Source organism: Pyrgilauda ruficollis, unplaced genomic scaffold (genome assembly GCF_017590135.1).
Source record: "Pyrgilauda ruficollis isolate IOZ18807 unplaced genomic scaffold, ASM1759013v1 scaffold28, whole genome shotgun sequence".
Classification (NCBI taxonomy): Eukaryota; Metazoa; Chordata; class Aves; order Passeriformes; family Passeridae; genus Pyrgilauda; species Pyrgilauda ruficollis.
Window position 1 is genome coordinate 8,102,282 of NW_024524155.1, and position 27,022 is coordinate 8,129,303.

Genomic DNA, 27,022 nt, shown 5'->3' on the forward strand with positions numbered 1-27,022 from the left:
GACTTCTTGATATATAGGCAGAGGCACACAATTTCAGCAGAAAACTTAACAGGAGACTGCACCACCTACCATGGCTGCCCAGACCTCCCTCCTGGTAAAAGCTAGTGAGGAAAATCAACCTTCCTGAACCTAAACAGGTCTGAAAACATCCCCTGCCAGCCTGACTGGACCGTTGTTCTCTGTGCAGGAATGACAGCTCAATCTGAGCAGTCCACCTACTCTTAAATTGCAAAAGAAGGCTGTATGGATGCTGTGGTACATTTCCCCTGCTGCACATTATAATCAGAAGTTATTCTCATGAGACACCATGAAAGCTCAACATGACAGGTCCTATTTAGTCTTGTGTATCTGAGGAGAGGGGTTGGCACCAAGAAACAGTGTAATTTTCATGGAACTGATAACAGAGGTATCCAGTTTTGTGAGGACCAGATGATGTTCTAAGAGGCATTGTGAATCCAGATTGATCTTCTTCCCAAAGAAATTCTGAACAGTATTATCCCTGAGGGAAACAAGACAAAACTGCCTGCTGAACTTGCTCTGTTGAAGAGAGTCCCCTAACTTCTCAAAAGCTTTCAAAGCCTCTTGTCTGTGTCTCCCTCTGCCTTTCAAGAATTAAAAGAGGGGATATTGCAGGAGATTTTAAATATGAGCAGACATTATGCACACCAGGAATATATTCATAGCAAGCTATTTCTAATACTGCCTAAGGCTGGAGAAGAGAACAAAAAGAATTAGAAATGTCTGCATTAACTAATGATAAATGCTTTTCTGTGAGACAGAGCAAAAAGAATGTAAGCAAGGGAGGGGTAAAATCCCTAATTTCCCATCTCTACATTAACAGGTAGCTGGTAAAGATCCCGTTCTCTACCTGCTGGGAAAAAAACATGAGAAACAGTCCTTTGAAAATATATAAAATTTAACTAGATACAGCTTTACAGCACAGCAATTTGAGGATGCCTACACAGAAGTAAGTTTTCAAGTGGCCTGGAAGCAAAACAGTTCTATCTCCTCCATGAGTCAATTCTGATTATGAAACAGAGTCTAAGCAGGAAATACAGATAAACTCTAGAGAGAATACTGAGACCACGATGTCCTCCATTTAGCTTGATAACCTCATAAAAATTATATATAATTAATGATCCAGTAGTCTATGGCTCTGCAATCCCCACTGGAGCAGAATACAAGTCCTGGGTAAAGCCAGTGGCAAAGCTGATGAAGAGAGCTGACCCCTGCTGCTAGCAAGGCCAAGCTGTGGTAGAGGGATGGAGAGGAAATCTGCAGAATTCTGGAGGATGACCCTTGGGGTTGCATCCCTTCAGTGTAACAAATGGGAAGAACAGTTGAGGAACTTGCTCATCAAAAAATATGGATTTTATTCCAATTAGTGTCTTCCCCTCTATGCATTTTAAGCATCAAGACTACATGAATGTCATAGGCTCTCTCTCTGTTTTTCTCTCCATTTACTGGATGGAAATACTGCACCCAAAGGGCTAGACACTGATTCTGAAAAGAGATAAAAAATTAAAAAACCCATGTAAATAGTAATAGAATAAGACCTACCAAGATACTTTATTGCACTGCCTTGCAGCCCTTTCCTGAGAAAAGAGTGTAATTGGAACAGCACCGTGAAGTGAGGTCAGCACTAATTATGAAACCCCACCCAGAATACCCAACTGCCTGAGCTGAAATAGCTTTTGCAGATACTGAGAGTTCTGAAAGAGGAGGGCACTGGCAGTACACTTGACCAAATTAATCTCTGTTGTGACTGACTGAAAATGGGGCAAATTGTTCTTCCACCAATAAACCAGTACTGCTTAAAGCAAAGCAAACCACGGAACCACAGTTCCTACTGCAATCACTAGATGTCTCTTACTGCCCTGCTTCCTGATATTTGAGTATCTTAAACAACATTTTATCCTTGAATGTTTCAGTATAACCTTGAAATAAAAGTGTAGTGAAAGAAACTGCCTCACAAAGATCTAAGTTAATAAGAAAACGACAGCTATATGTTCAAATAGCTTTCAGGATTTGCTTTAATATTATTGATACTCTTCTCTCTGGTATTTAATCCAGGAAAGAGTCTTTAAGAAAAGGGAGAGAGGGGAGGGGCAGGAAAAAGCATTTGCACTTAGAAAAACCGGCACTATAGGAGGTTCTCACCACAAACTGCCTGCAATTTGCTAGTGAAAATAAAAGTGCTTTTCACAAACCATGACAGAACAGACAGATATGACTATCTTGCTAAGGATGATACCCCAAGAATTTTAGGTGGCAGAGTTTTATTTCATGTAGAACCTCAGAAGCATTGGCAAGCAGCAAAATACCCAGAGCTCATATATGCTTTTACATTTTTTGCAAAATACTGATCTATTTCATACAGATCCCACAATGATGCACTCTTACCTTACTGCGACAGCCATGCTCCCTATAGGGTTGATTGGCAATGGCCTGGCTCCAGGAAATATTCCTCTACTCAGTACTCGAGCTCCATTTTGTATCACTCCCGAAGGAACTAAAAACAAAACAAAACACAGAATGTTTTTTCTTCTAAAGGAAAAGTTAGAAAAATACAGGAGCAAAATGTGAAACTCAAGCTTTTCAATGTACTGGAAAACCATTAGAGAGGCTCATGCAGTACACAGCTTACCTTGGACATCTCAGCCTCGAGTCTTCTGAGTGCCATTCTATTTCCAATGCTATTTTCATGGCAAACAATGATAACATGGCTTGCCAAAGCCACTGCCTGACCTAGTAGCTGCAGATCATTCCTTGTACAAATGAATCACTTTTGTTTTGTAATTTCTGTTCTGCTGTGAATGCATGTGCTTAGAGTCAAAACCAGCTATGAGCACAGATGTAACTATTTTGTCTACAAAAACAGTGACCCCTTACAGATAAACAGAACACAAGTATTTCACTGCAAGATCACAGTTGACAGCTTTTTATCATCTCAGTTTACTTTCTGAGCAGCAATATCTTGGCCCACCATCTCTGCAAAACAAAATATGAACTACAAATATGTGTTTACCAGGAAGAGAAAGAGAAGAGGCTAAAAAGACATTATCTCCATAGCACTAGTTAGGCCCTGCCTCTGGCCACGCAGCCTGGGAGCAGTCCCGTGCCTCCTGCACACAGCTGGGTCACACAGCCCATTCTCCCTCACCCAACACGTGCTGATGCCACTGACACCAAACTCGTAGGTACTGACCACTACAGACAAGACAGTTCACTGGGCTGTTCAGCTTGGCTCTACATCAAAAACTGCAGCTCTGGCCAACAAGAGTTTAGGTTACACCGAGTACTTGTTTTCTACCCAGGCATGTTTCTGTACACTGCTCAGCCCAGGGCAGACAGCTGAACAAGTAGCAGAGAAGCACTACTCAGGCACCACCACAGCAACAGTGTCCTTAGCAAGCCTCAGGATTTCCCTCCTCCGGTGTGAGATGCAAGACTACCAAACACAGTTCTTAGTCTAGGCCCTTACCAAGAACCTACCTGCATGTAATGGCATTTGTTTGCACTGCTATTACATCCCTTCAGGCTGGGACAGAAACCTCACCGCGGCCTCCACCCGAGCTCACTTCTTTAACATCCACAGCCAGCCAGCTGATACACATTCTATTTACTGCAAGTCATCATTCACACCATAATTTCCCCCCCATGGAGAATGTCCAAAAAGAGAATGATGATCATTACTCTTTTTATATTATTTTTAAATATACAGATATTATATAAACACTTGTAAGATAAATGTAAACCGTACCACTTTATATACGCCCACAGAATTTATTTTAAAACAAATTACACTAGAAAAATTATTCAGAATCAACACATACACTTTAACATGCCCAACATCAAATATATTGTGAATATATTCAAATATTCACACCCCAAAATACTAGTGTATTCTGAGGCAGAGGAGTATAGGCTCAGAAGTATGCTAGTTCTAAGCTGCTGAGGTACACTTCAACTTCCTATAAACATCAGGCCAGATCGACATCTCCCCTCCTGCTGTCCTGGTGCTCACCTTGTTTCACTCCAGACCACACAGATTAGTTCTGGGAAAATAATCTTCTTTCTCCTGCTTGTGAGAGCACATCACCCTCCCGATCAAATCCTGTCACTGTGTTACACCCACTCTCGCTTTTGAGCACCTCTGAAGAACAGGTCAGTTATATTTAGGTGCTTAAGTACAGCCTCAAATGGCTAAAATTACAGAACCTAGTTTATAACAGCTTGGGTCAGCTTTCAATGACCAGAATAATTTTAAATAGCATTTTGCTATTTATACCTCCCTACTCTGTACACTTTTCCCTTCATTGCTAGTTTATGAGGAATCGATCAAACCTCTTTCACTCGGTTTGTAGATACTGTAGTGGAATATTATCATGTTAAAACTGAAAAGGCTGAATTTCTTACTATATTTGTTTCAACAGCATAATCTTGAGATGGTCAAAACACCAGGGTCATGAAAAAGCAGTCTGCTCAAAGATATGGCTAACCTAAAACACGAAGGTAACAGGTAAATTCTAAGCCACAGAAAAATGTGCTGAATACCGAAAGATCAATAAAAACACAATTTCAGATGGGCATGGTTATTCCAACAAACTTTTGAGAAGGACAGATTTTATATTGCACTACATAGTATGGTTTCTCTATGTTTACAAAGTCCTATCCAAAGAAAGGAACCAGAAGTTTTGACTGAGAAAGATCTGGGAATTTTCTCTTCACTATGATACAAACCATAGGTTTATATTGAAATGAAACATTTATGCATATGTGCAGAATGTCAGTTAGCTATAGATACTGTCTAAATATACACTGTAAAACTTCAAAGCAAACACAGTGAAAGTGCTACTGCAAAAAAGAGAGCAACAGGCTCCTTGATGCCCAAACTCTTCTTTCCCCAGATTACCTAATCATCCTGGTCTGCCGGCAGAGTTAACTGATGCTTATTTTATTATTTTTCTTCTCCTCTATCCCTTATTGACAACTCCCATTGCTTCTTTAGAACATCCTGTTTGCTTCCTCACCAGTTCTCAAAAATTAGCTTCCTGTCTTTCCTTCTTTATCTCTTCTGAGTTTCCTTTTTTCCCTGCACTCCAATGTATTTATCTATACCTATATCTATATCAAATACACTGCCAAGTCTCACAACTTAGGATTTCTATACATTGACACCCTCGCTGGAACCCATCCTTCATTTTCCTTGCCCCTTTGCAGGTTTATAAGTCACGGAGTGCCATCCAGGAAACATTCTCTTCAAAAGCTCCACATTTAAAACATTCCCACATCAATACCTGCGCGCGCGCACACACACACACACACACACACGCTCTCCCTCTCCACATATTCCCTTCCAGAAGTAACAGATGTTTGTAAAAAAGGAAAACACAGAAGTTTGCTGTCTTATGAAAATATCCCCTAAGAGACAACTTGTTCTCCTGTCCTGCCCATGAAATCCTCTTCAATCATGGGCCAGTCTGTGCCTCATGCCACCACGCACTGAAAGGCTTAAATAAGACTACTCAGGCCAGAAGAGGTCTTAGCCATGATTCTGTGATTCTAACTTTTCTCTAAAGTACATCACAGCTCTGGATAATGAAATCATCACTCAGAATTCAATAACTATTTCAGCTTGCAAGAGCAGTGTTATTGCTACTGATTTTTGGTTTTGTTTCCTCAGACTCTATGAATTATGATTCAGCACAACAGCTACATCACTCAGACAAACAGAATGGTTGTATGCAAGGGATCACTGAAAAAGGACACTGGACTATGCAGTGTATCCTTTCAGGAAATATATGGAACCATAAAGAAAAAAAACGGCAACATCCCAACTTTCTGGTAAATCAGCTTCTGTAGCACTCTAAACCTAAAATGAAAAGCAGGATTAAAATATTTCAGTAGTAAAAGGTATTAATTTCTAGTTATCCACATTACCAATGTGCCACCATAAGACTGATCTTTCTTGCTCATTCATCTCTACTTACAGCATTTAAAGCATCAAAACTGATCCTTGCAAAAAATAACATTAATTACTTAATTTTAAAAAGATTACGGATAAACCGCCCTTGCACTGTCCCTGGTACCCACAGAGTCTTCCAGCATTTGTGTAGGCTGTATGACAGCTACTTATATTCAAGGAATTATTTCTACATCTTGGTGCTTTTGAAGGGTTGTGGATTATTTACTGAAATTATGTGGTGCTTTTATTCCAAAGATACATTTACGCCTTACAAGCTTTAATTATGTTTCAAACCCATACTTTGAGGTGAGATATTTATATTTCAGATTGAAGATTCAAGGTGTGGAAGTAAGATAATTTACTCCAAGCCATATCATCAATCAGTGCCAATCTGGATGAACACCTTACAGTCCTGACCCCTCTCTTGTAATGCTTCTTTAACCAACAGTACAGGCAGGTTACAGGTTCCCAATTCCTAGGCAGAAGTGTGAAATGCAATTTACACATTTTCTGTGCAAGCGCCGAAAGCCGTTTATGTCTGAGAAACTCAGCTCAAAAAAACAATGCAAGAAGACCTATGCAACTGTTTGATGAAGGTTTGACTTTTCACAAAATGTTCCCAGTGAAACACAAAGACTCTGAAATGACAAAATCATTATTCACCTTTCAACTTTCATCACTGCTATGTTTTCAAGGTCTACTCTGCTCTCAGGAAACTAAAACCCAGGAAACTAAAACCCAGGAAACACTTTCATTGGAGTGGAGTCGAAGTGTGTACCGAGAATCTGCCCCCAATCTGTTTCATGAATGAAGAAATTATTTTTGGATCTTAGGCTGCTCTGGTGGAATTTCACAACATGAGCAGTCTCAACCAGCTGAGTCTCCACTGGTTAACTCTGGAGTGAAGCAATGCATCCAATGTCAAAAATCAAGACTACGCCCCTGAAATTCTCCAAGGGGGAAATAAAAAAAAATCTTCCTTTTGTAGTGAACTTTCATGCTATAGTTTAACAGACAATAAAGTGAATGACATGTAGAAGAACATACCATAATCTGAATCCATCAAGGCACTATGTTCACATAGTCTTAAAAGGATCCAACAGAAGCCCTTCAAAAATCCAGTGTTGTTTTGTAGCCTATACTCAGGGTTTGTAGATGGAAAGTAGGTAGAGGGCTACATGATCACTCCACAGCCAGTGCAGGACTATTTTAATCCAGAGCATGCTCTTGCGTGCACATTAGCTGAACAGATTAATCCAACTATGGACTTCTTTCATCACATATCTCAACAGACTGCATCCCTGATCTCTTACTTGCAGGGGTGTGCAGGTGAAGCAAGCCCTGTTCTGGCTGAGATAACCACCTCATCCAAGATCCTCACAAAAGTGTCAGAAAAACTGTGTCAGACTGGGTCCTTCCCTGAAGATTTGATTGTCAAACAAACAATGTAGCAATTTGGTAAAATTGTAATGCAAAAGAAGGAGGAAGTAATGGACATTCACCAGACACAGTGACACCCCAATAACTCACTAGAAAAGGAAACTAACTTCTTGGTTAAATGTTGGCATGTGAAAGTTAAATGAAGCATAAGCAAGGAGTGAGACTTGTTGTCAATAAAGACAATGAACTGGTAAAAAATATGATATTTGTGTGATCTAGGAAACAAACATACCTTCATTAAACTGTCTAGCTCAAGGTAGCCAATACTTAGCAAGGAAGAATGAATAGTATTTACTGAGAAATTAATTTTAGAGAAGTGGAATGTGTGAGTGCATCCTGTAGGGATAGACTGGTTCTTTGCCTCTTCTGTCATCATACAGCACATGCATTGATCTCCAGGCTCACTCCCCTGACCCAGCTTCTGTAGCACAGAAGAAATCATTATAGACAAGAGGTACTGAGTTTTGGCTAATATCTGTCAGCTTCAGCTCTTTTCTGCCAAGCTTTCTTTCAGTACAGTGTTTAGTGGAATTCTTTAGATCAGGCTACAGGAACTGGAAGTAGGAAATTGTTGATGATGTATAGTGGATGGGACATCAGAAGTTACCAAAAGCAAATGTTTTCTGCCAAATGTGTAACTTAATTCAGCTATCATATCCCAGGCACAGATTTGATGACATGTGCCCAACTTGTATTTTATGGCTCAAGGACAATTTTATACCTTTAAATTCCATACTCTGTAGTCCTTACAAACTGTGAATCGAGGATGCATCCAACAAGCCATTTATTCTAAACAAAAATTGAGGTGGGGGAGACAAATGTATCCTGATAATCCCATCACACTTGTACTTTTTCAAAAAAATATTATGAGGAGTATGGAGGAAGAAGTAGAAACTACTTCATAAAAGTAAGCTTTCTTTCCAAATTTATTTAATCCCTTTCATGGCTTAATATTAAACACCAAAGTAAAACAAACCAAAACAAAATCTCAACCAAAATCCAGCAACAGAAAGTTTGAACATTATGAAAATGTCTTTTCCTACTTTTTGCTTTAATAGAAAATTGTCAGTAAAAATAGCTTTATGAAACATTTTACTCTCAATGATTTATCATTTTCTGATACTCAAAATTAGGCTGGAAGCTGTCTCAGTTATACTAGGTGACTTGTCCATAAGCAGTACAAATAGAACATTACACCTATCGAGTTTCATGTACAATAAAAATGTCCCAAGAAAATAGCATGTTCTATTTTATCCTATTTGGAGAATTTCTGACTGTCATGAACGCAATTTTTTTTTTTTGGTCTTCATTCCTGTATATGTATCTTGTTCATATACAATCCACTTGCATTAGTTTAAAAAGCAAACTTCATTGAGGTACAATGTTAGAAGTATAGAGGTAAACTAGATCTCTTTAGAGAATTACTTCTCCTCTGACCAAACTTACAACATATGTATCTAGTCTGGGTTTTATATGTTTTGAGACAAAGATTAATAAAGACTTCCAAATCAGAGAGACACTGGTTTCAACCCTGGAAAACCTATTTTTTAAGAAGCACCCAGCAAAACTCCATGCTCTTATCTCCCTAGATATCTCTACCACAGCACTTCAGTCTCCTGTAAGGAACCATTCACAAAACCAGTGTTGCTAAGTTTTCTGAATGCCACCCCTTTCTAGCCAACCCAACCAACTGAGTAGTGATGAGAGTACTGAAACCAGAAGGTGGATGTCAGAGCTTGGAAGACTCTCGCTTTCGTGGTTTCTACCCAAACCCTTTCTGTAAGAACTGTTTAATAGCTGTTTGCAGTATTAAACTTTAGGCTGAGCAATGTACTTGCATTTGTATGCAATTCACAAATTACATAGCAACGGGTAAAGGACTATGCATGAACTTGAAGCTATGTGTAACACACTGAGCACAAGTGAGAAGCTTCTTGAATTAAATCAGTATTTCCAGGATAATCCCTCTGACCACAGCACTGTTCACTAGCAGTAGCAGCCATACACTAACACTGTCCCTACTGTACTCATCCCTCCAGAAAAGCAAGTGGCACAAAGTTCAAAATGACCTCACCAACTAAAAAGGTGTTGCTACTTATATACTTCCAGTGACTTGAATCTCAGGAATTCAAACACACTGCAAAAGTACCAAAACCTATCTCCTGTTTTAATCATGGCAAAACACCATGTTTTGGCAAGTCTCCATGACATGCCCAGGACGCCACACTCTTAGAAGCAGGGAATACTGTGCTGGAATGACAGCTAGCAATATTCACTTTCAAGACGTTGGTAAGAACTGAAGTGCTGAAAATCTTTTGTCCAAAAAAGCAACTGTACAAAACTAACTCATGGACTTCACTGGCTTAGTACCCAGGAGCTCTAAACTTCACTGGTTTAGTACCCAGGAGTTCTAAACTGAGCTCTACCATTTGTTCACCATGCTGTTTTCTTATGTCCTCTCTCAAAATTAGATCCACAAGAAGGAAACAGGCCCATAAATTTGATGCAACTTGCTCAAGATGGCCCAGACAGTACTGCCTGCCTTGCAGGTCAAGACACAGTTTTCAGTGCAAGTCAAATATTTTGGAATTAATATTCATGAACTGACTACTAATAAAAATCCCAAGTATTTGTAACTTGTGATAGCTGCTTCTAAAGGAAGCAGGTGTTTCAATTGCTGTTTCTTTTCAAACACAAACCTACAAAACCTGATGAAGCACGACTTCAATAAACTGAAGCAAAAAGTATTAAATCTATGTTCCTACATGCCCTCTCTTAGCATATCACAGTATCTTTCATGCTTTAACTCCTGGTGCCAGCTGGATTGCAGGTTTCAGTAGAAACTTGTACACAGCTGGCTACTTTGAACTTCTGCCTTTAGTTGCAATTGATAAGTATTTGGTCTGTGAATATACTGCAGTGTGTTAATAATTAAAAAACTGATTTCTGACATTAACACTCTAAATATAATTGCATATTCCTAACCCTTAGTAGCAATGTGAACAATGAGTTTTATGAATCTATACAGTAAAACCTACATAAACACAAAATAATCCTAATAACAGTATTTTACTCTTTTACTATGCCTTTTTGTTTTTCTGAATGAAAACTAAAGGATAGTGGAATTGGGGTAAATGGTAACCAATGTTTGTCAGATACCATTTCAAGGTTTCATAAAAAAGCAAAAGCTGATTTTGGAATTCATTTGTGATTAGAAGTGTTTCATTCATTTATGTTAGCAGTGTTTCACACATGGGTGTGGAATTTTAAATGGTCATTTAAAACCGTAAAGCTAATTAATCAGTTACAAAGCATAACCTCCTCTTCCTAATAAAATCTTTCCTTTTTCCTACCTACACATAGCAGGGATTGCTTGTCCTTTTAGCATGCACAGTTCCTGAAAGCTGCTTAGGAGAGGAGGACAAGGACCACTCTTCTCTTTCCAGAACAGTTTCTTGGTACATCATGCTCTCCTGAGAGAAGCTTCTCAAGAAGCATTCCTCTGGCAGGGTCACAAAGCAGGCTGACAATAGCTTTCCTCAGCTGCATGGGAAATGCTTTGATGGTAATTTACTCTCTTCCCCAGGCAGAGTATCAAAGTGCAAATCAAGGCTTCCCCTGTAATTTGGAGTTGGTTGCCCAGACTAGAACAATAGCGGTGATGCTAGACAGTCTTGGTAATGGTTTCTATTTTAACTTCTGCCTTTATTTTTTAGAACTGCCTGTCACTTGGCATTACTACCATGCTTGCTGACTAGTGATATGTTTGTTTTCTTGTATTCTCTGTTTTTGTGCAGCTGTATTTCACTATGGATTGCTGTAATACCTTCACTGCAAGCTCTGTGGGGCAGGATAGTTCCTGCAGCATTTGCACAGCCCAGTACAGTGGGGGTCCAGGCTCTTCAGTGCTCTGTTAATACACAGCATTAAAACCTTAGGTCTGGTCACAGAACAGGGAGGAGAGTATTGGCAGGAAATGAGACCCCTATTTGCTCCTTGCTACTTGCCTACCACCTTGCATCAGTCAGAGAAAAAAAAAAACAAACCAGGCAGGATGTGTGCAAGGAAGGAGCTGAAACAGTGCCCAAGTGAATGGAAAGCATCCAGATGGCTGTGGTAACTTACACGATAGGAGTCAAATCAAAACAAAATGAAAACAGAACCATATGCCATGTATCCTTCACTCTCTTGCTCTCTTTCTCTCTCTCCCTGCCTTTCTCCTGGCTGTTGCCCCAGGTCTTTCTATCAGTATGGATAATAGTGTGTTTCTCATTTAAGTGTATGTCATGAATAACAATAACCTCTCTTTTACATAAGAGATCACGGATTAATATTATTCATGTAACAAATGTAATATGAACCACAAAATTATACTCATGTAAGGGTCAAGGAAGTGCAAGGGTCTACAAGGGAAGTTATATTTCTTTATTACATCCTCTTTATCTGGTATGCTGTATACTTATAAAAGAGAATATTAATTTTATACGTCTATGTTGCTATATGCTATAGAAATATCTACTCACAACCTGCTTGTATCTCAGGGGGAGTATTCAAAAGCATCATGGCAGTGGCAGCATCAATGTCAGGATCTGGAAAAATCAACCAATAAATACATTATTTACAACTGGGCTAATCTTCTCACCCCCATTGCTAAACTACAGGTTCGACCATGTCTCCGAGTGAAAAGGTATGAGAGTTCACCACTCAGAGGGCTTGTTGACTACACATTAAATTCATCCCCCAACTTGCGTGTGATCCCATTGTTACTGGTAAACAGAGTGGTGATCTATGTCATTGAGCCATACTTATGCTTGTGTGTGCATGATACCTTTGCTGTTAGCCTCACCAATTTCCTGTTTAATTCTGAGGACAGTATTTAGATTTCATTACAAAGGATCTGCTAAAGCAGAGCAGGTGCAACATCACAATTTGGAAGCAACACAGAGGGATGAGCTGACAGCGGAGGAGTGGGAAAGCACAAGGAATACCTGAGCAAGTACAGAAGATGACACTTGGTCATTTCTATTTGTCAAGAAAGATTTCAGCAAAGTTTGAGAAAGTGTTGGAAGACAAACTGCTGCAATTAAGAAAAAAAAAAAAAAAAAAGAAACCAGCATTTCGTTGAAGCACCAACTTATTTGCATTCCTGTCCATTGTCACTTTAATACAAGCAAAAATGATCAGCTGGCTGCTGTAATTCTTAAAATGGTTTCTGAATCCATCATGAAAAGTTAGCTGACAGATGGTAAGTTATAGAGACAGATCAAAATATGATCCTTTTATAACTATATTCACTTGCTTCACACACAACAGGCTCGGCTGCTATGGAAATGCAGGTATCTATGACAACAGTAAACAACCCCACAACGGCCACTGAATAAGCTGAAAAGAACATCTGCCCCAGCAAAGCGTCCCAGCTGCCCTGGGGCGCAACTTGCTAATCGTGCAGTGATGCCGTGTGACAGAGAAAGCCGCCTATGCCATGTCCAAATAAATGAAGTGTGCAATTGAAGCAGACATAAAAACGCACACCCTAGCTGACTGCTGCCTCTGTGCTGCTAAACTGAATGACTAATGAGTATGCATTTGTTGTTTGGGGTTGGGGGTTTTATCAGCTTGTCAGTATTTATACCAAATTACATACAAAAAAAATTAATTTACTCCTAATAGTTTCATGGCACTTTATTTTGGCTATTATGACAGAAAATTACCACTGTTAAAAATATCTGTATTTTTGATCTTTATATATTTCAAATCTATTCCCAGTAATGTGATGTGGTATAAAGCCCTGTAATATATTAACACTACAAATGACGTAGACAGGATTTCAAAATCTGCTTAAGCCAAACAGAAATTCACTTGACTGCAGAATTTTAAAAAGGGACTTTTTATTAGTCTAAGTATGTACTACTTTTATGTGAATAGCTGCAACCACTCTTCTAAAGGCTACTACTCTATTATTTAAGTGTTAAAACAGTAAACAGAGAAACAGTGTATTGGGTGTCAAACTGAAGGTGAAGCAGCAGCAGACTTAGCATAAAAGGTGCCTGTGTCTTCTGGACAGGCCAACATTTTCCAAAGAAAAAGCAGCGTTACCAACTTATGTTCATCTTCAAGTCTGAAGATAGCTCAAAAGCAGAATTCCTACTGCAATTATGTATGCTGAAAATGCCATTTCCCAACAGCATCATTCCCAAATATGTGCCATATTGCAAGACTGGATCCACACACCACAACACAGCAAGTGCGTGCTTTCAAACTGAAGAGGAATAATCCATCTACTGTTCAAAAGCAAGACAAAAGAGCAAAGAAGCCTGAGAAAGACAAACCAAATTCACCAGAATTCTTCTGTCTTTTTCATACCATAAAATCAAGAGATTGTTAAAAGTTGAATTTAGCATATCATAATTCATACAGCCAACTTCAGCATTTATTTATTGGCTGTTCCTAAATTTTGTTTTGTTTTAGTTCAGTGGATGACACTGTAGTATAAAGCGAATTTTGCTGCTGAAAGAATAAAAGGACACTACCAGGAAAAGCACATTTCCTGACAACTTTGGGTTTTGTTTGTGTAATAACTCTGTGATTTGAGATAAAATTGATGCAACCAGTTTCTGTTGACAGGTGCATTCTTAGACCTTGGACCACTAACGGTACCACAGTGTTTCTGCAATGACGTAAGACATGGACACGAGCTGCTCACAACACAGGTCTGCATCTGCAGCAGCTGTCTCCCAAAGCATAGCCATGTCTCAAGCCCATCCACACCTGCTATGTTTCTGTTTCTGCTGGTATATTATTGAAGAAACTAGACAACTAGTCCATAATGCCTTGGCAGAGGTAAGAGAGCTCAGAGGCATGCATGAATGGTGGTGTCAGTAGCATCCAGGAGAATGTGCTTTTGGTTTTCCTACTGCAAGGAAGAAAGAAAAAGGAGGGACTGGTGCACAAGTGAGACAAGGGCCAAGGGCCAGCTGTCTGAGCCCACACAAAGAGGCAGATTGAAAAGCTGGCACATTCTTTTGCAGCATTTTCGTCCACAATCTGGAGGTGTTCTCATGAGCAGTGTGTCAAGAAGAGCCAAGAAGTAGCCATGAGGAGCAGCCCAAAGGCATGGGACTGAAAGGCACCTTTGCTGGGACTGGCACTTCTGGCTTTTGCTGCCGGTCCCTACCAGTGCCCCCACACTGATGGCCCTTTCTCCACTGCCATCCTTCTGAAGTCTCTTCCACGTGGATTCTCCCATTCGTAGCTGTAAGGCCTGACCTTGCTTACTGCTGCATCCCCACCAGCTGCTAACTGGATCCTGTCCCTTCCACCTGGCCTGTGTTCGTGACGCTGTGGATTTCAGAACTGAGATCTCTGCCCTACCTGAAGTCTGCGATCAACACAAAGGCTCCTGAAGTTATTAACAGTGGGTGGTTACTGAAACATGATTGCAGGAATATCTTTCCCTAGGAAACCAGGTTAAAAATTAACTACAGACAATGTTTTGGAATATAAAAAAATTAAGTATTTAAATGAATGCATTCTGGCTTCTTTTTTTGCTAATTCAAGTAAATGGTGAACTGCCTGCATACATGAACTGTTAATTTTTTGTCAGTGGAAAGCAGATGTCCAGCCTTCCCTGTGAAAGAGGGAAGTAAGTAACAATGAAGAAAAGGAAGGATTGGGGGTGTTGTACAAAAAAGTAAGAGTATGTCAAAGTCTCAAACAGGCAACACTGGAGACTGGTAAGAAGATAATGACAAAAATTGCCAGCAGCCACAGCTCTTCCTAACAAACAACTGCAGTCTAGCTATACATTTGGTACTTCACACTACAGTCTGAAGTTTCAGTGCTTGGTCCCTCAAGCACCAAGGGTCCATCACAAGGTACCAGAAAGGACCTGGAAGAAGACTTAAGCACGTACAAAATCTTATAAGGCATGAAAGGCGTCAAGGAGCTGGATTTCTACTACAGCTGCAGTACCTCCCCTTGCAGTGGTTTGGCCAGCATCACTCTTAAAACACAAAACTTCTTTTCATGAAGATGATACCAATGGTGGCACGAACCTCATTCTGTTTGCTGCATTTTAGACTCATGCCCCTTGTCAGCAGAGTCTTCAACAGTGAACACCAAATCTGTAAACAGCACCTAGTACTTTCAGTGAAAAAATAACCTACAATATCACTCTGGATTTACATCTTCTACACATATTGTCAAGAGGTACTTTGAGCCAAACTTTGCTTTGCATGTTACCTGTATAGATCAGAATCTGTCTTGCACAGACATGTGAAGTGGTGAAATGGTAGGCATGAGATATTTACCATGAGATTACATACAAGCAATGCAGAGGATAGCCCTCAGGTAGCAGACTCTTTATTCTAGAATTCAAAAAAAAGGATTAAAATCAGTCATGTACCTGAGAAATCCAGATATTATAGCTGTTCTTTTTTATGTTGTGATCTCTGATCAGAGTTCATTTTATAGAGAAAGTGATTTATAGTAATTTTTCTTATTTTGATACTATTTTAATCTTTGATCTCGTTTCATCACACCCTTCAAATCCATCCCCTTCCAATTAAATAAAAATTAGGGTAACATAGTGCCTTCTTGGTTGTGCAAAAGGAAATTTATCTTTACAGCCATACCATAAGGTTTTAAAGAAAATAGCAGCTAAAGCAGTTCAAAGCAACCATGGCCTGAATTTTCCAGCACGGATGCCTAGAGAGAGGCACTTAAGATGCATATTTAGGTATTAAGAAAATGTTGCAGCCAAGTGACGTAAAAAATGTAGTTAGTAAATAAACTGCACCATCTGTACACTACAACCATTGCTGTGTTATCTCATCAGGAAGGAATTTATAATTTAAAGTTACTTTTAATTTAAAGTTACTACATCTAAAATAGAACTATTTTTGTAAAGTACTTCACTTCACCATTCAGTATGCTAGTTTTTGGCCCGTTCTACTTCTGCTTCAGCATCCTCCACTGCTTTTTCCCATTTATATGTTCCTAGTGTAGATGGATTGTCTAAAACCTTGTGCTACTGTACTCAAAAGGCAGAAGTTAGGATTATTCCTCGTCTACAAATCAGTCTTTTAACCCCCTTCCTGCCTCACTTTCTAGCACAGCCCACTCCTATACTTTTTTTTGTTGTTTGATTCTTTGATATTTTCAATTTTCATCAGTAGTAAAATGGTACAAAAGCAACACTGTCTTCCATTTTTACCTTCAGGCTTGTTAAACTGCAGCGAAGCAAAGAGCAGCTTGCCCCTGTTTACCTTCTGCATTAACAGACATGCCTTTTCCCTTCCCACATCATGATGGTTAACCTTGGTATAAGTCAGGTCAAAAACATAGAGATTAATGAACAGAGTTGGGGCTTTTTTCCCCCATTTGCTTTTTTTTCTTTTTAATTTATTTTGCCTAATAAATTAAAATGTGCAATGTGCAAAGCAGAAAGAAATACCTGAAGAGAATTGTAAGTACTGTAACTCTGTCAAACTCCTTCGTGTGGGATGCCACTGAGTCCACTTCTGAAATATTTAAGTGAGGTTGAGAAGTTCTCTTAAAATAAACAGAATACTTGTGGAAGCTTACAGTAAACCAGTAGGATTCAGAACCAAGATCTTGAGAAGAAACAAATTATATTCATATCTCAACAACAGTGCACAAAAGGACCAAGCATGAGAATTCTGGAAGCTATACAATAGAGGTCAGGAGGAAGCAATTTCATTAGTAATGCCAAGTCACAGTGGAGCATCTCACACTCCTTTAAATAGATCTAGTATGAGACACAGAAGAAGAAAGGCACAGGTCTAAATGAAATAATAATTTTTCCTATTTAAGTTCATTTCTGGCACTGCCAAGTAAGCTATGGCACAAATATCATAAGAGGTCTAATTTTAAAAAATACAGAACATTTCTCCCAGAAACCTTCTTCCTGCTCCTCTATTTTGTTACATTTGTATTGTCATGAAGCAACACATACTATTTCCATTCTCTAACAATACCATTTTATCATCTGGAAAACTGTAAACCAAAAATACAATGTATTCTTGTTAAAAATACTAGCTTTAATAAAAAGAATGATAGTAGAAAGAGTTACAGTAGGTCTTATACATGCACTAACTCAAAGAGGTTCACCTATCATTCAGAAAGCTGCGGGAAACCAAAGCATCCTAACTTTTCATCTCAGGAGTAAAGACTGAGATCATTTAACTGTTAAAAGACAGACTCACAATACTGATAGTCATTTTACCAGTGCAAAATAAAAATATTTGAAGAGATACATGACTAAAGAGATGAGATATACATCTTAGACATAAAGATGATGCATTATAGCATATATAGCTTAAAAGCAGGTTGGAGATTTTTGCTTTGGTTTTGTTCCTTTTTTTTTTTTTTCTTTTTTTTTTTTTTTTTTTTTCATTTTGATGCACATTACTGGCAAGCCTAACTTTCGGCGCAGAAGGATGTGGAAAAAAAAATTACCAATCACAAAGGTAACAGTAAGGTTTTTTGTCTCCATCCAGCCTGTGTGGCTTGGAATACTGAACAGAGAACATCAGCTAGAGAAAACACTGGCCAATGAGCTAGCACAGAAGAGAGAAACAATCTGTTGTTCCATCATGTACTCACCTAATTTTTGATCAGGAATTTCAACCATCTTCTTGACGGATTGCTGCAGCCTCAGCTTCTACAGTGGAAGACGTGATTATGAGGGCTGTAAGTCCTTGCAGCCTTACAGGTTGCAAACATTTTTTTTGACTGAAGAATACACATACACATAAACACACACGCTCTTTGTACCCAGTTATGCAGATGTGTGTTATCTCTGGGACATCGAGGTCATCATTGCTCAAGCTTTCGTAATGTCCCTGCTGCTAACAATAGGTTTCTCTTCCAGCAAAGTGGGATGATGGCCAGCAGAGGAAGTCCTCTATAAAACTGTGACAAGGAAGCAGTCCTCTATAAAACTCTGACCATTTAAGACCAAATAAACCATACCCTATATTGTCCCATACCAGTGTTTTTCTAAGCACTCATTTCCTTCTCACTGCTATTTCAAAATATTTTTGTGTGCACCAGGCCTTGAGAACCAAGTACATCTTTCAGTCCAGCAAGCACAGGATGTGCCAGCTGGAAAAGACCCGATGAATTTCCCTTAGCCTGAGTACCCTTGAGGAAATGTCTTCAGCCCCACTGCCTCTCTCAACCACTACGGTTTCCTGCAGGTCTGTCTGCAGGAAAAGGTGACTTCTGGGTACTTTCACCACAAGACGAGTCTTCAGGAGGGCTTCACCCGAATGTCCCAACTGTTGGAATGACCACGGCACAATCCATGCCAAGAACAAAGTGAGGGAAGGCCTGGGGAGTGAACATAAATTCCCCACTGGATTCAGGATCCAGAAAGCAAAGGGGCAAATGTCAGATAAACATGAAAACAACAGTGAGAAGGGTATTTCAGCATTTGAAGAAAAAAAAGTTGCTGCTAATGATCACGAAAAGGTCAGGCATGTGACACTGCCCATGAAAGCAGTGTATACAGAGTAATAGCCAAATGCAGTCCAAACCCAACATAAGAGCAGAAAGGATGAACAAAAAATCCAGCAGCTAAAATAGCTGTGTGCTAATAACACAGGCAGACTGCCATAATGGAAGAGGAACTCAAAGCGCTAGTGCTATTACAGGAAAATTCACAAACACGGTGGAACAGAATTATTAGTGAAACAGGTGTCAAAAGGTCTGTGATTTTCAAAGAAAATACAGATTTTATATTGTAGGATACTGTTATGCAATGAAGAAAGAGCAGACTTCGGAAACAGAATAAAAATGTTCGGCAGTGCTGTAGACAGATGGTCAAAGAAGATTTCTAAGAAAGAGACCTGGGTCTGTTCTTGACTTCTTACACCAGATATAGACCTGGATAGAGCTCTGCATCATTAAAGAAATGGGAATTACGTCAACAAGGGGGACCAACTTCACAGTGCAGACTGGAGAACAAATGCTACTAACCATGGTAAGACCAGTTATTCCTGGATGTGACAGCTGACAAGTTTCTTTATCCATGTTGCTGAATGATCAAGAATAGATTATATTCTGCTCTTTATGTTAAATAATGAGGATGACTTTGGAACAAGGGACCATGAAGTGATTCAGTTTAGATTAAGTGGGAAGGATAAGGGCAAGCCTAATTTTGTTTAAGATCTATTATTTTGAAAGAGCAAGTTCTGATGAACTAAATGTTTCCTGTGGAACCTCTGGAAAACAGACTGGACTGAGGAACTCTATACCTCAGCCTGGGGAAAGCTGCAGTTTCTGCAAGTCACTGCACCAAGACCTAGATCAACCCTGTATCCAGAGAAAAGCAGGGAAGATGCACTCTTTGAAAATAAAACCACAAAACCTTAAAAAATCCAGCTAGACAACCAAACCAACATGGAAACTGACTTTACGACAGAAAGCAGAGAACTTGGCTTGCTCACTTAAGCAAAACAAAGGCAGAGAGGAAGTAAGACTACCAATGAGGTAATCATGGGATGCAGGGGTAAACAGCAAGGTAGAACAACTATTAAGTTTGAAGATAATTTCAGTAAAGCAACACTGGCTGAAGACAAGACTGGCAATCAGAATACTTCTAGTAAACTCTTCTAACAGGGTCTGAAACAAAGCAAAAAGTCTGCATGTGAAGTTTCAGAAGTATTTATAGTGTGCTGCTGCTCACAGTGTGACCCAGGGGAAGGGACCCCTCCAAATTGCTTCTCTAGGGCAAGTAAGCTCTCTGCAAAACTATGACAGAGAGGGAAAGAGCACAAAACACAGTCATGAAGAAACCATGCCAGCGAAAGCCTGTTTGCACAAAGGCTTAGCTACATAAACCTGCAGAAGCACCAGGATGATGTCTGACAAGTACATGGAGATGCTAAGGACTTCTCCAGCTCTGTGGATGATGACTGAGCACTCTCCACAGGGAGTGATGTTCATCACTGGAACAAGGTGCTCTTCTGCTTCTCTGAAGGAAATCAATGGAGGAAGATAGTAACACTGCCATCATCTGAAAAACTTGGTCCACTCTTCCTGCAATACTCCTTTTAAACCTCTAATTTTCAAATAAAGGAAATGACAGAAAAGCAGGACTCTAGTATTTAGGGCCTTTTGAATTTTTTTGCCAGAGCTTCTTGAGCGGGCTGAGGAATGAGACTCAGACCAATGGTAAGGCAGTGCAAAAAATATCAATGCCATTTTGGAAGGATTATTATCATTAAGTATGAAAACAAAAATAGGCTTTGAAGATCCTGGAAGTCTCACTGCAGGTGTCTACAAGATAACAGAATTACTGGAGTAGCAGAATTACTTTCAAATTACAACAGTCAACATTGTGAAACCGCGCTGGCCTGTTCTGCTGTAAACTTCTGGTTAAAGCAATATGGTGAACACAGGCTGAACACTGAAGAGACTTTACAGTGAAATTAGTCAGCCTTAGGCTGGGGCTTTAACTTAGCTTAAACAGCACACATAAGAACAAGAATTATTTAAAAAAAACTGCAACACCATTTGTTTAGACTAAACATTGCTTCCTAATTATCAAAGTTTTTTTGTTTCTTACTTCCATTCTTCACAGAAGAGATTTTGTGGAAGATATGCTGCAAACAAGAAAAAACTTCTCAAACTTGTTTTCATTTACATTTTTCTTGAATTCATTTGCACATGTGTGTCAGATATTCCACTAAGCACTTTGCTAATTTGGCACCATCTATGCCATATACTAGCAAACATGAAAATTCAATGTTGTCATCACTGGCATTTTTACTTACACATTTCAAAAGCAGAGGAAATATGAAATGTTATGAACCGAAATGTGGTGAGAGAGTAATTCATTTGAGAGTCTAAAGAGCAAGCACTAAGACGAGACTTTGCTGCTAAGTCACATTTACAGCCCCCTTCGATGCTTCCAACTCACCAAACTGCTATCATGCAGCTCCCTTCCAGCTAAAATGGTTGAAATCACTTTTTACTATTACCTACTACATTTTGATTAATTTAATTAAAATGTATTTAATGAAAATGAAGGAGACACACAGGATTTCACTTCTCTCAACCTCTGATTTGCTATGAATGATCCTGTTCAAACTCCTTAAATTCTGAATGGCCACTACCTGACAGGTGAAGTTACCAAAGGAGTAAGAAACGGGCAGAACACAATCAGAACTCTTTTGTAGACTCTTTTAGCTCATCAGCTATAAGATGCAAAGTGTATTTACTCCACAAAACAGACTGGATAAGCTAAGAAGCTCTCACCTCCTTCTCTTTATGGTGAACAAGCATTGATCACACGTACAGGTCATGCCTAAAATAAGTTGTGGTATGTAGAAGAGGTTTTACAGCGACTTCTGTGAGCCAGAGAGAAGTTTGATAAGAGGATCCATGTTTACCCCTGAAATAATTCTATACCAAGGTCATTGACATAAAAACCAGGAAAGAAAGAAGTATAAATAAGAGAAACCTGCAACTGCCTATTCCAACAAGCACTCTGTCTCTCACAACCAATGAGTAAAGTGCAAACTTATGAGTTTTGTAAAAATGGATAAAAAGTGTGCATGCTATAATAAAAATGGTTTTGAAGCCTTCTGAAAATGGAGTGTGCTGCTTTGTATCATCTCCATCTCAACTATGGCAGTGGGACACCAAAAAATTAAAAAAAAAAAAAAGAAATGAAGCTTTATCTAGAAAACAGTGAGAGCTGGCTCTGTAATCCAGGAAAACACTTATATGTATATATATGTTGGAGAATGAGTAGCATCCATGGAAGAGGATCAGGGTACCAGCATCCTGCAGGGCTCAGCCCCAGGCAAGGACAGCTGGACAGCTTAGCTATAACTCAGGACAGTTTCGCAAAGGACTAGTGCTTTCATTAACAACAATCATAAGCATGTTCTGCACAATTCTCATGGGCATACAATGAGGCTGCAGAAGAAAACCCCTTTTAAATGGTGCTAGATCTCATCTCTTTGCAGCCCACCAAAGGCAGCTCCTGATACCAGGCAGCCATGGCTCTGGTGGGAAGGAACAGTCCTTGCTCCCGCCAAGCGCGTGGCAAGGCAGAAGCTGCCATGAAGAAATACAGAGCCTGCTTTTATTAAGTATTTAGTCATCTTGTCAACTTTGTGCTTACAACCAAATAGAGAAAAAGCCCCACATTTAGTTTTGTACTCCAAAATTTCAACAAACTCTAGAGAGAGCTGTTTTACTGATTTTAAGCAGCAGTTTCTGCAATCCTTGTCAGTGCAACACAAAGGCTTTTCAGAGGTTCTACTTCATATATGTATGGCACACAGTTTGTACTACCTCTGCCAGTGCAAAATCAATTTACTACCATGATCTGTGCATCAGATCTGAGTGTCTCTTGAGAGCAAAACATGGGCTGTCTGGGCAAATGAATCTTAATAATGTTGGGTAATCAGACTGATTACAACAAACCAAACCAGAGAGAACATGTTTGCTTTGCCCCTTTCCCATCTCTGTGTACTCGTCTTTAATGAGTGCCTGCCCTCTCCTGGGCATGCCACATGGACCCACTACCCCACCACCCTCTGTACAGAGGCCCTCCCAATGCACACATCTCCTCCCTGGCACAGCCACAAGGTGAGCAGTTGTCAAGCTTCTCCATGTGCCTGTTGGAAATTTCCCTTCCTAGTCCACATCTCCTTGCTTCTCTCCTTCCTGTCTCCAGCTGGGCGTAGGGAAATCTCAAAGGAGAAGGGTTGCAAACCTCCAGAAAAGCAAATGCAAAAAGAAAAAACCTTTGATTTATTTTTCATTTTAGTGACATAAATTACAGCAAACAGATGCCCTGCACATAATCAGGAACAGAACTGAAAACATCATAGCGCTCCTGTTCCCCTTAAAAATACCTGATGCACTGATTTTGAGGCAATTATTCATAAATCTGGTACAATATTTCATCCAGTATAACAAACATGCTAATGGCACATTCTATAGAATTGTAAGGCTTTTGTTATAAAAGCCACAAATATTATTCCTTTGGGAATATATCAATGAAGATGTTTCTATTTTATGCAAAATTGTCAGTGAAATATTAGCAGAGTTACAGATCTGATAGTTACAGGACTCCTTAGAGTAAAAAAACAAGTGGTACATTGTACGTTATGGAAAATAGTGTAAAGCCTTAAAATGGCAGGGGAGAAGTCATTAGTCACTTGTTTCAAAGAAGACTGAGAGTGGTAATTATGCCTGATTAAATATCAGTGTTGCTAGACCTGATACTGGTTGTAAAAGACCTGGAAATTCACAAACCCACGAACTCTGATTGCTGTGTATGCACTGAGCTACATCTTCCTTTACCAGAGATGCTCCCTTCCTTTTAGTTTCAAGGCAAAGTATCTGGGAACATGTTTGAGGCTGGTTTTCATGTCACTACTGGAAGTAGTGAGTATGTATGTAGTGAGAAGTGTGAGGATGTATTTGCAATGTAACAAAGAGCTTATTTATAAAGTTAGTTTTAGAAATGGGAAAACTTTACTTTCTACTCATGTCACCCAGCAACATCAAATATGACCTGGCCCTCAATCAGGATAATGCAGCATAGCTTGCTTAGGCTTTTTACTGATGGGACTGTTTGAGATTTCTAGAGAGGATGCTGATGAGTATTAACTATGATGTCTGTCATTTTGTATCTCTGGGTAATAATCCTACAGCTCTATCATTACGATAGCAGACTGCCTCTCAAGAATTTAAACACAGAAATTCCCTCTTTTTTCCCCAAACTTTTACATTAAGTAGTTTGACAAGGGTATATGTATACATCAAAGAAAAGGAGAATGTATGCAAGTACAAGGTACTGGAGAAAAAACACAAAAGGCAGAAAAGTGAATTTTGCAAAATCTGTGATAACACTCTGGCTGAGCATGTCTACATGAACTTCTCCTCCTGTGGTTCTTAAAGACAAGCCTACATGGCAAATACTGAAAGACATCACAGCTTTTCAGGGGCAAAATTGGAGGAAATCTCTTGGAAAGCTTTGACAATTTGGACAACTATTTCAATTTTCCAGGATGGCAGCTTAACAGATATATTCATAAGAGCCTCTATAAAAACACCAGAAAATTTTATTTTCAAACAGCTGAGGATGTCCTGTCAGAGCGACAAATCTGTTTTTCATTTTAAAGCCATGTAAGTGTATATATTTTAGTCAGAGCAGCAGAGACAGTCTCAGTTCACTGTTTGTTACAGATGGATGGAGCAGATACTTCTTGCTGTTGTAGCAACATGACACCCAGCAGCTCTGAAAAAATGAAAAGCCCCCAGAGCAGAGGCAGAAGGAATGGCATGACACAGAAAGGACATTTCTTAGTTCTGTCTCAACTTATCCACCACCACATTTTGACACCAGCTCACGGAAATCTGGATTTGCTATAATAGTCCAAAGCCCCTGGCTGGAAAGAGCTGCAGGACTGCTTCCCATGATGGCTGATACCATCATCTCCTTGACATGAGATGCACAAATCTGACATCAGCACAGAGCCACTAGCTGACCAAATGCAGAGGGAGCTCCTCCCTGACTCCACAGAGATGTTTGGTTGTCTCCCACCTTCCTCATTTGCATCTGTTCTTCTCAAACCAACCCTTCCCTGTGCTTTCTGAATGTGGCTAGGGAAGGGCGGCCGATTACAATCACCTCCGAATTTCACAAGCTGGCAAAGCAGTGCTCCTTTAAGATACCCCAAGCACACCCACAGCTATTGCCACAAGTGGCTTGCCATTATTCTACCCCACAGAATGCAATCAGAAACACGTTTCTGGCCAAAACCTTTAATGACATTTAAATATCATCCTCTCCAACTTTCTTTCTATTTTCCTGTTCCTCTTGGGCATATATCAGTTCTTTCAGCAGGCTTTTCCCCTTTTTCCACAGGGATAAGATATGGTGCCCCTTGCTATGGTACCAGAGCTTCTCACACTGGACAGACACATCAACATGCCTTGTCCAAGACTTCCCATGGCTGGGGGTGAGTTCAGCAGGGTTGGAAACACAACCCTTCTGGGGCAGACAGCCATAGCTGAACACTGAAATACAATGCCTTAATAAGTAGGTCAGCCTGTTCCTATAAAAGCAATGGGTTTAACACCAACCGTGCCTGCCAGTGAGAGTAGGAAGAGACTGCAGTTTCCCCCCGTGTCTCACACTCAGCCCCTTGAAGCCATGACACTCCTCTGCTGTTGCCCTCCTGGCAGCAGGGCTGGGCTCCTGGGGTGCCTGCAGCCCCACTGTACCTTGGCCCACAGCAACCCCACCTCTGCAGGGCTGCTGTCAGGACTGCTGGAACATTGCAGCAGAAAGCAAATTCCAAGAAAGCAAACACTATCACTAGGCAATTGAAATGCAGTTGGTAGCAACAAACAAACCCTCTGCAATGAGGATCTGGGGCTCTGTTCTTGCCAACAGGTTCAACAGGTTTTGCATATTAAGTCATCCTTAGAGATTTATCAGCGCCTAAAAGGGAAATACCACAAAGATCTTGTCATCTGAGGTTTCACACTGTCCCCCCTTTCCTGCATCCCACCACCCTCCTCCCCTTTCTCTCCCCTTGGCAAGAATGTATTTTCACCCCTTTAAATTAGTGAAGAACACATTCCTGTCCAAATGAAACTGTCAAGCCCCCCAACACCCAGGGTGGGAAGGGGAGGTGGAGGGCAGCACCCTGTCTGCAGGGCAGTGGGAACCCTTCTCCCTTTGTAGGAGTTTTAGTTGCACAATGAAGCAGATCCTGGAGCAACGTGGTGCCAAGGCAGGACACTGCCCTTCAGGAGCACACCTGGGCTGTCTGCACTCCACAGGCCACTGGCAATCCTTTGTGAGTGATCCCACCCCAAACATCTGGGGCTGAACCTTACCTGCATGGCTTCCTCACCCTATCACAGCCAACATGGAAAAGCTCTCCTGAACAGAAGGATCACTGCTTGCAAAGGACACCATTTAAATAAAGGCTATGATACACTCTTGTCACCTTCTGTAAATTTAGCAGCAGTCAATGGCATTTACTGAAGACAGCACAAAAGACCAAAAAAAGTTCATTCAAATGTTTCTTCTCTTGGTGAAGCTGTTCACTAGGATATCTCTGCAAATGGAACTCTATGAATCAGCCCAACATGGCACAGAGTGGATTGCAAGACCACCACACAATGCCCAAATACCATCTGCTCCTCCCATGAGCTTTGTCTTGGAAAGTCTTTAGCTTTTGTAAACAACTGCTGGTCCATTTTATTTTGAGATGCTCCACAATGTAGCAGAACACACTTACAAGCTGACTATAATCAAAAGCTTTATAGTCTGTTAAATCTGTTTTAAATAATACATAAATACCAAAAAAGACACACTGTACTTTTCATCTATTTTCATGCCATCTCAGTTCTCTCTTCTTGTTGTATTTTCTGTTTATAGCAGTGTGGCTTTAAACCACAAAATAATTAGTATTATTTTCTGTTCCCATTTAGCTCTAATCCAGAAACATACACTATACTTAATTATTGTTTTGGTAGAGTCCACCTATGGAGACAGGCTGTGCTTACATGAATCAACTGCTATCTGGATTCAGAGCACTGAAGAGG

General features: G+C 40.0%; 1 protein-coding gene across 8 annotated transcripts in view; it reads right to left on the reverse strand.

Annotated features, from left to right (window-relative positions):
- The window catches only part of FOXN3 (forkhead box N3), a 209,036-nt gene that overhangs the window by 14,923 nt on the left and 167,091 nt on the right, over positions 1–27,022 (reverse strand). For 4 of the 8 annotated variants that reach the window (XM_041471803.1, XM_041471801.1, XM_041471800.1 and 1 more), the window contains 2 exons: positions 11,932–11,997; positions 2,404–2,512 (listed from right to left, as the gene is read on the reverse strand). In XM_041471803.1, coding sequence (XP_041327737.1) covers positions 2,404–2,512; positions 11,932–11,997 — 175 coding nt within the window. The remainder of the gene's footprint in view (positions 1–2,403; positions 2,513–11,931; positions 11,998–27,022) is intronic. The other 4 variants (XM_041471804.1, XM_041471806.1, XM_041471807.1 and 1 more) reach the window with 2 other exon arrangements.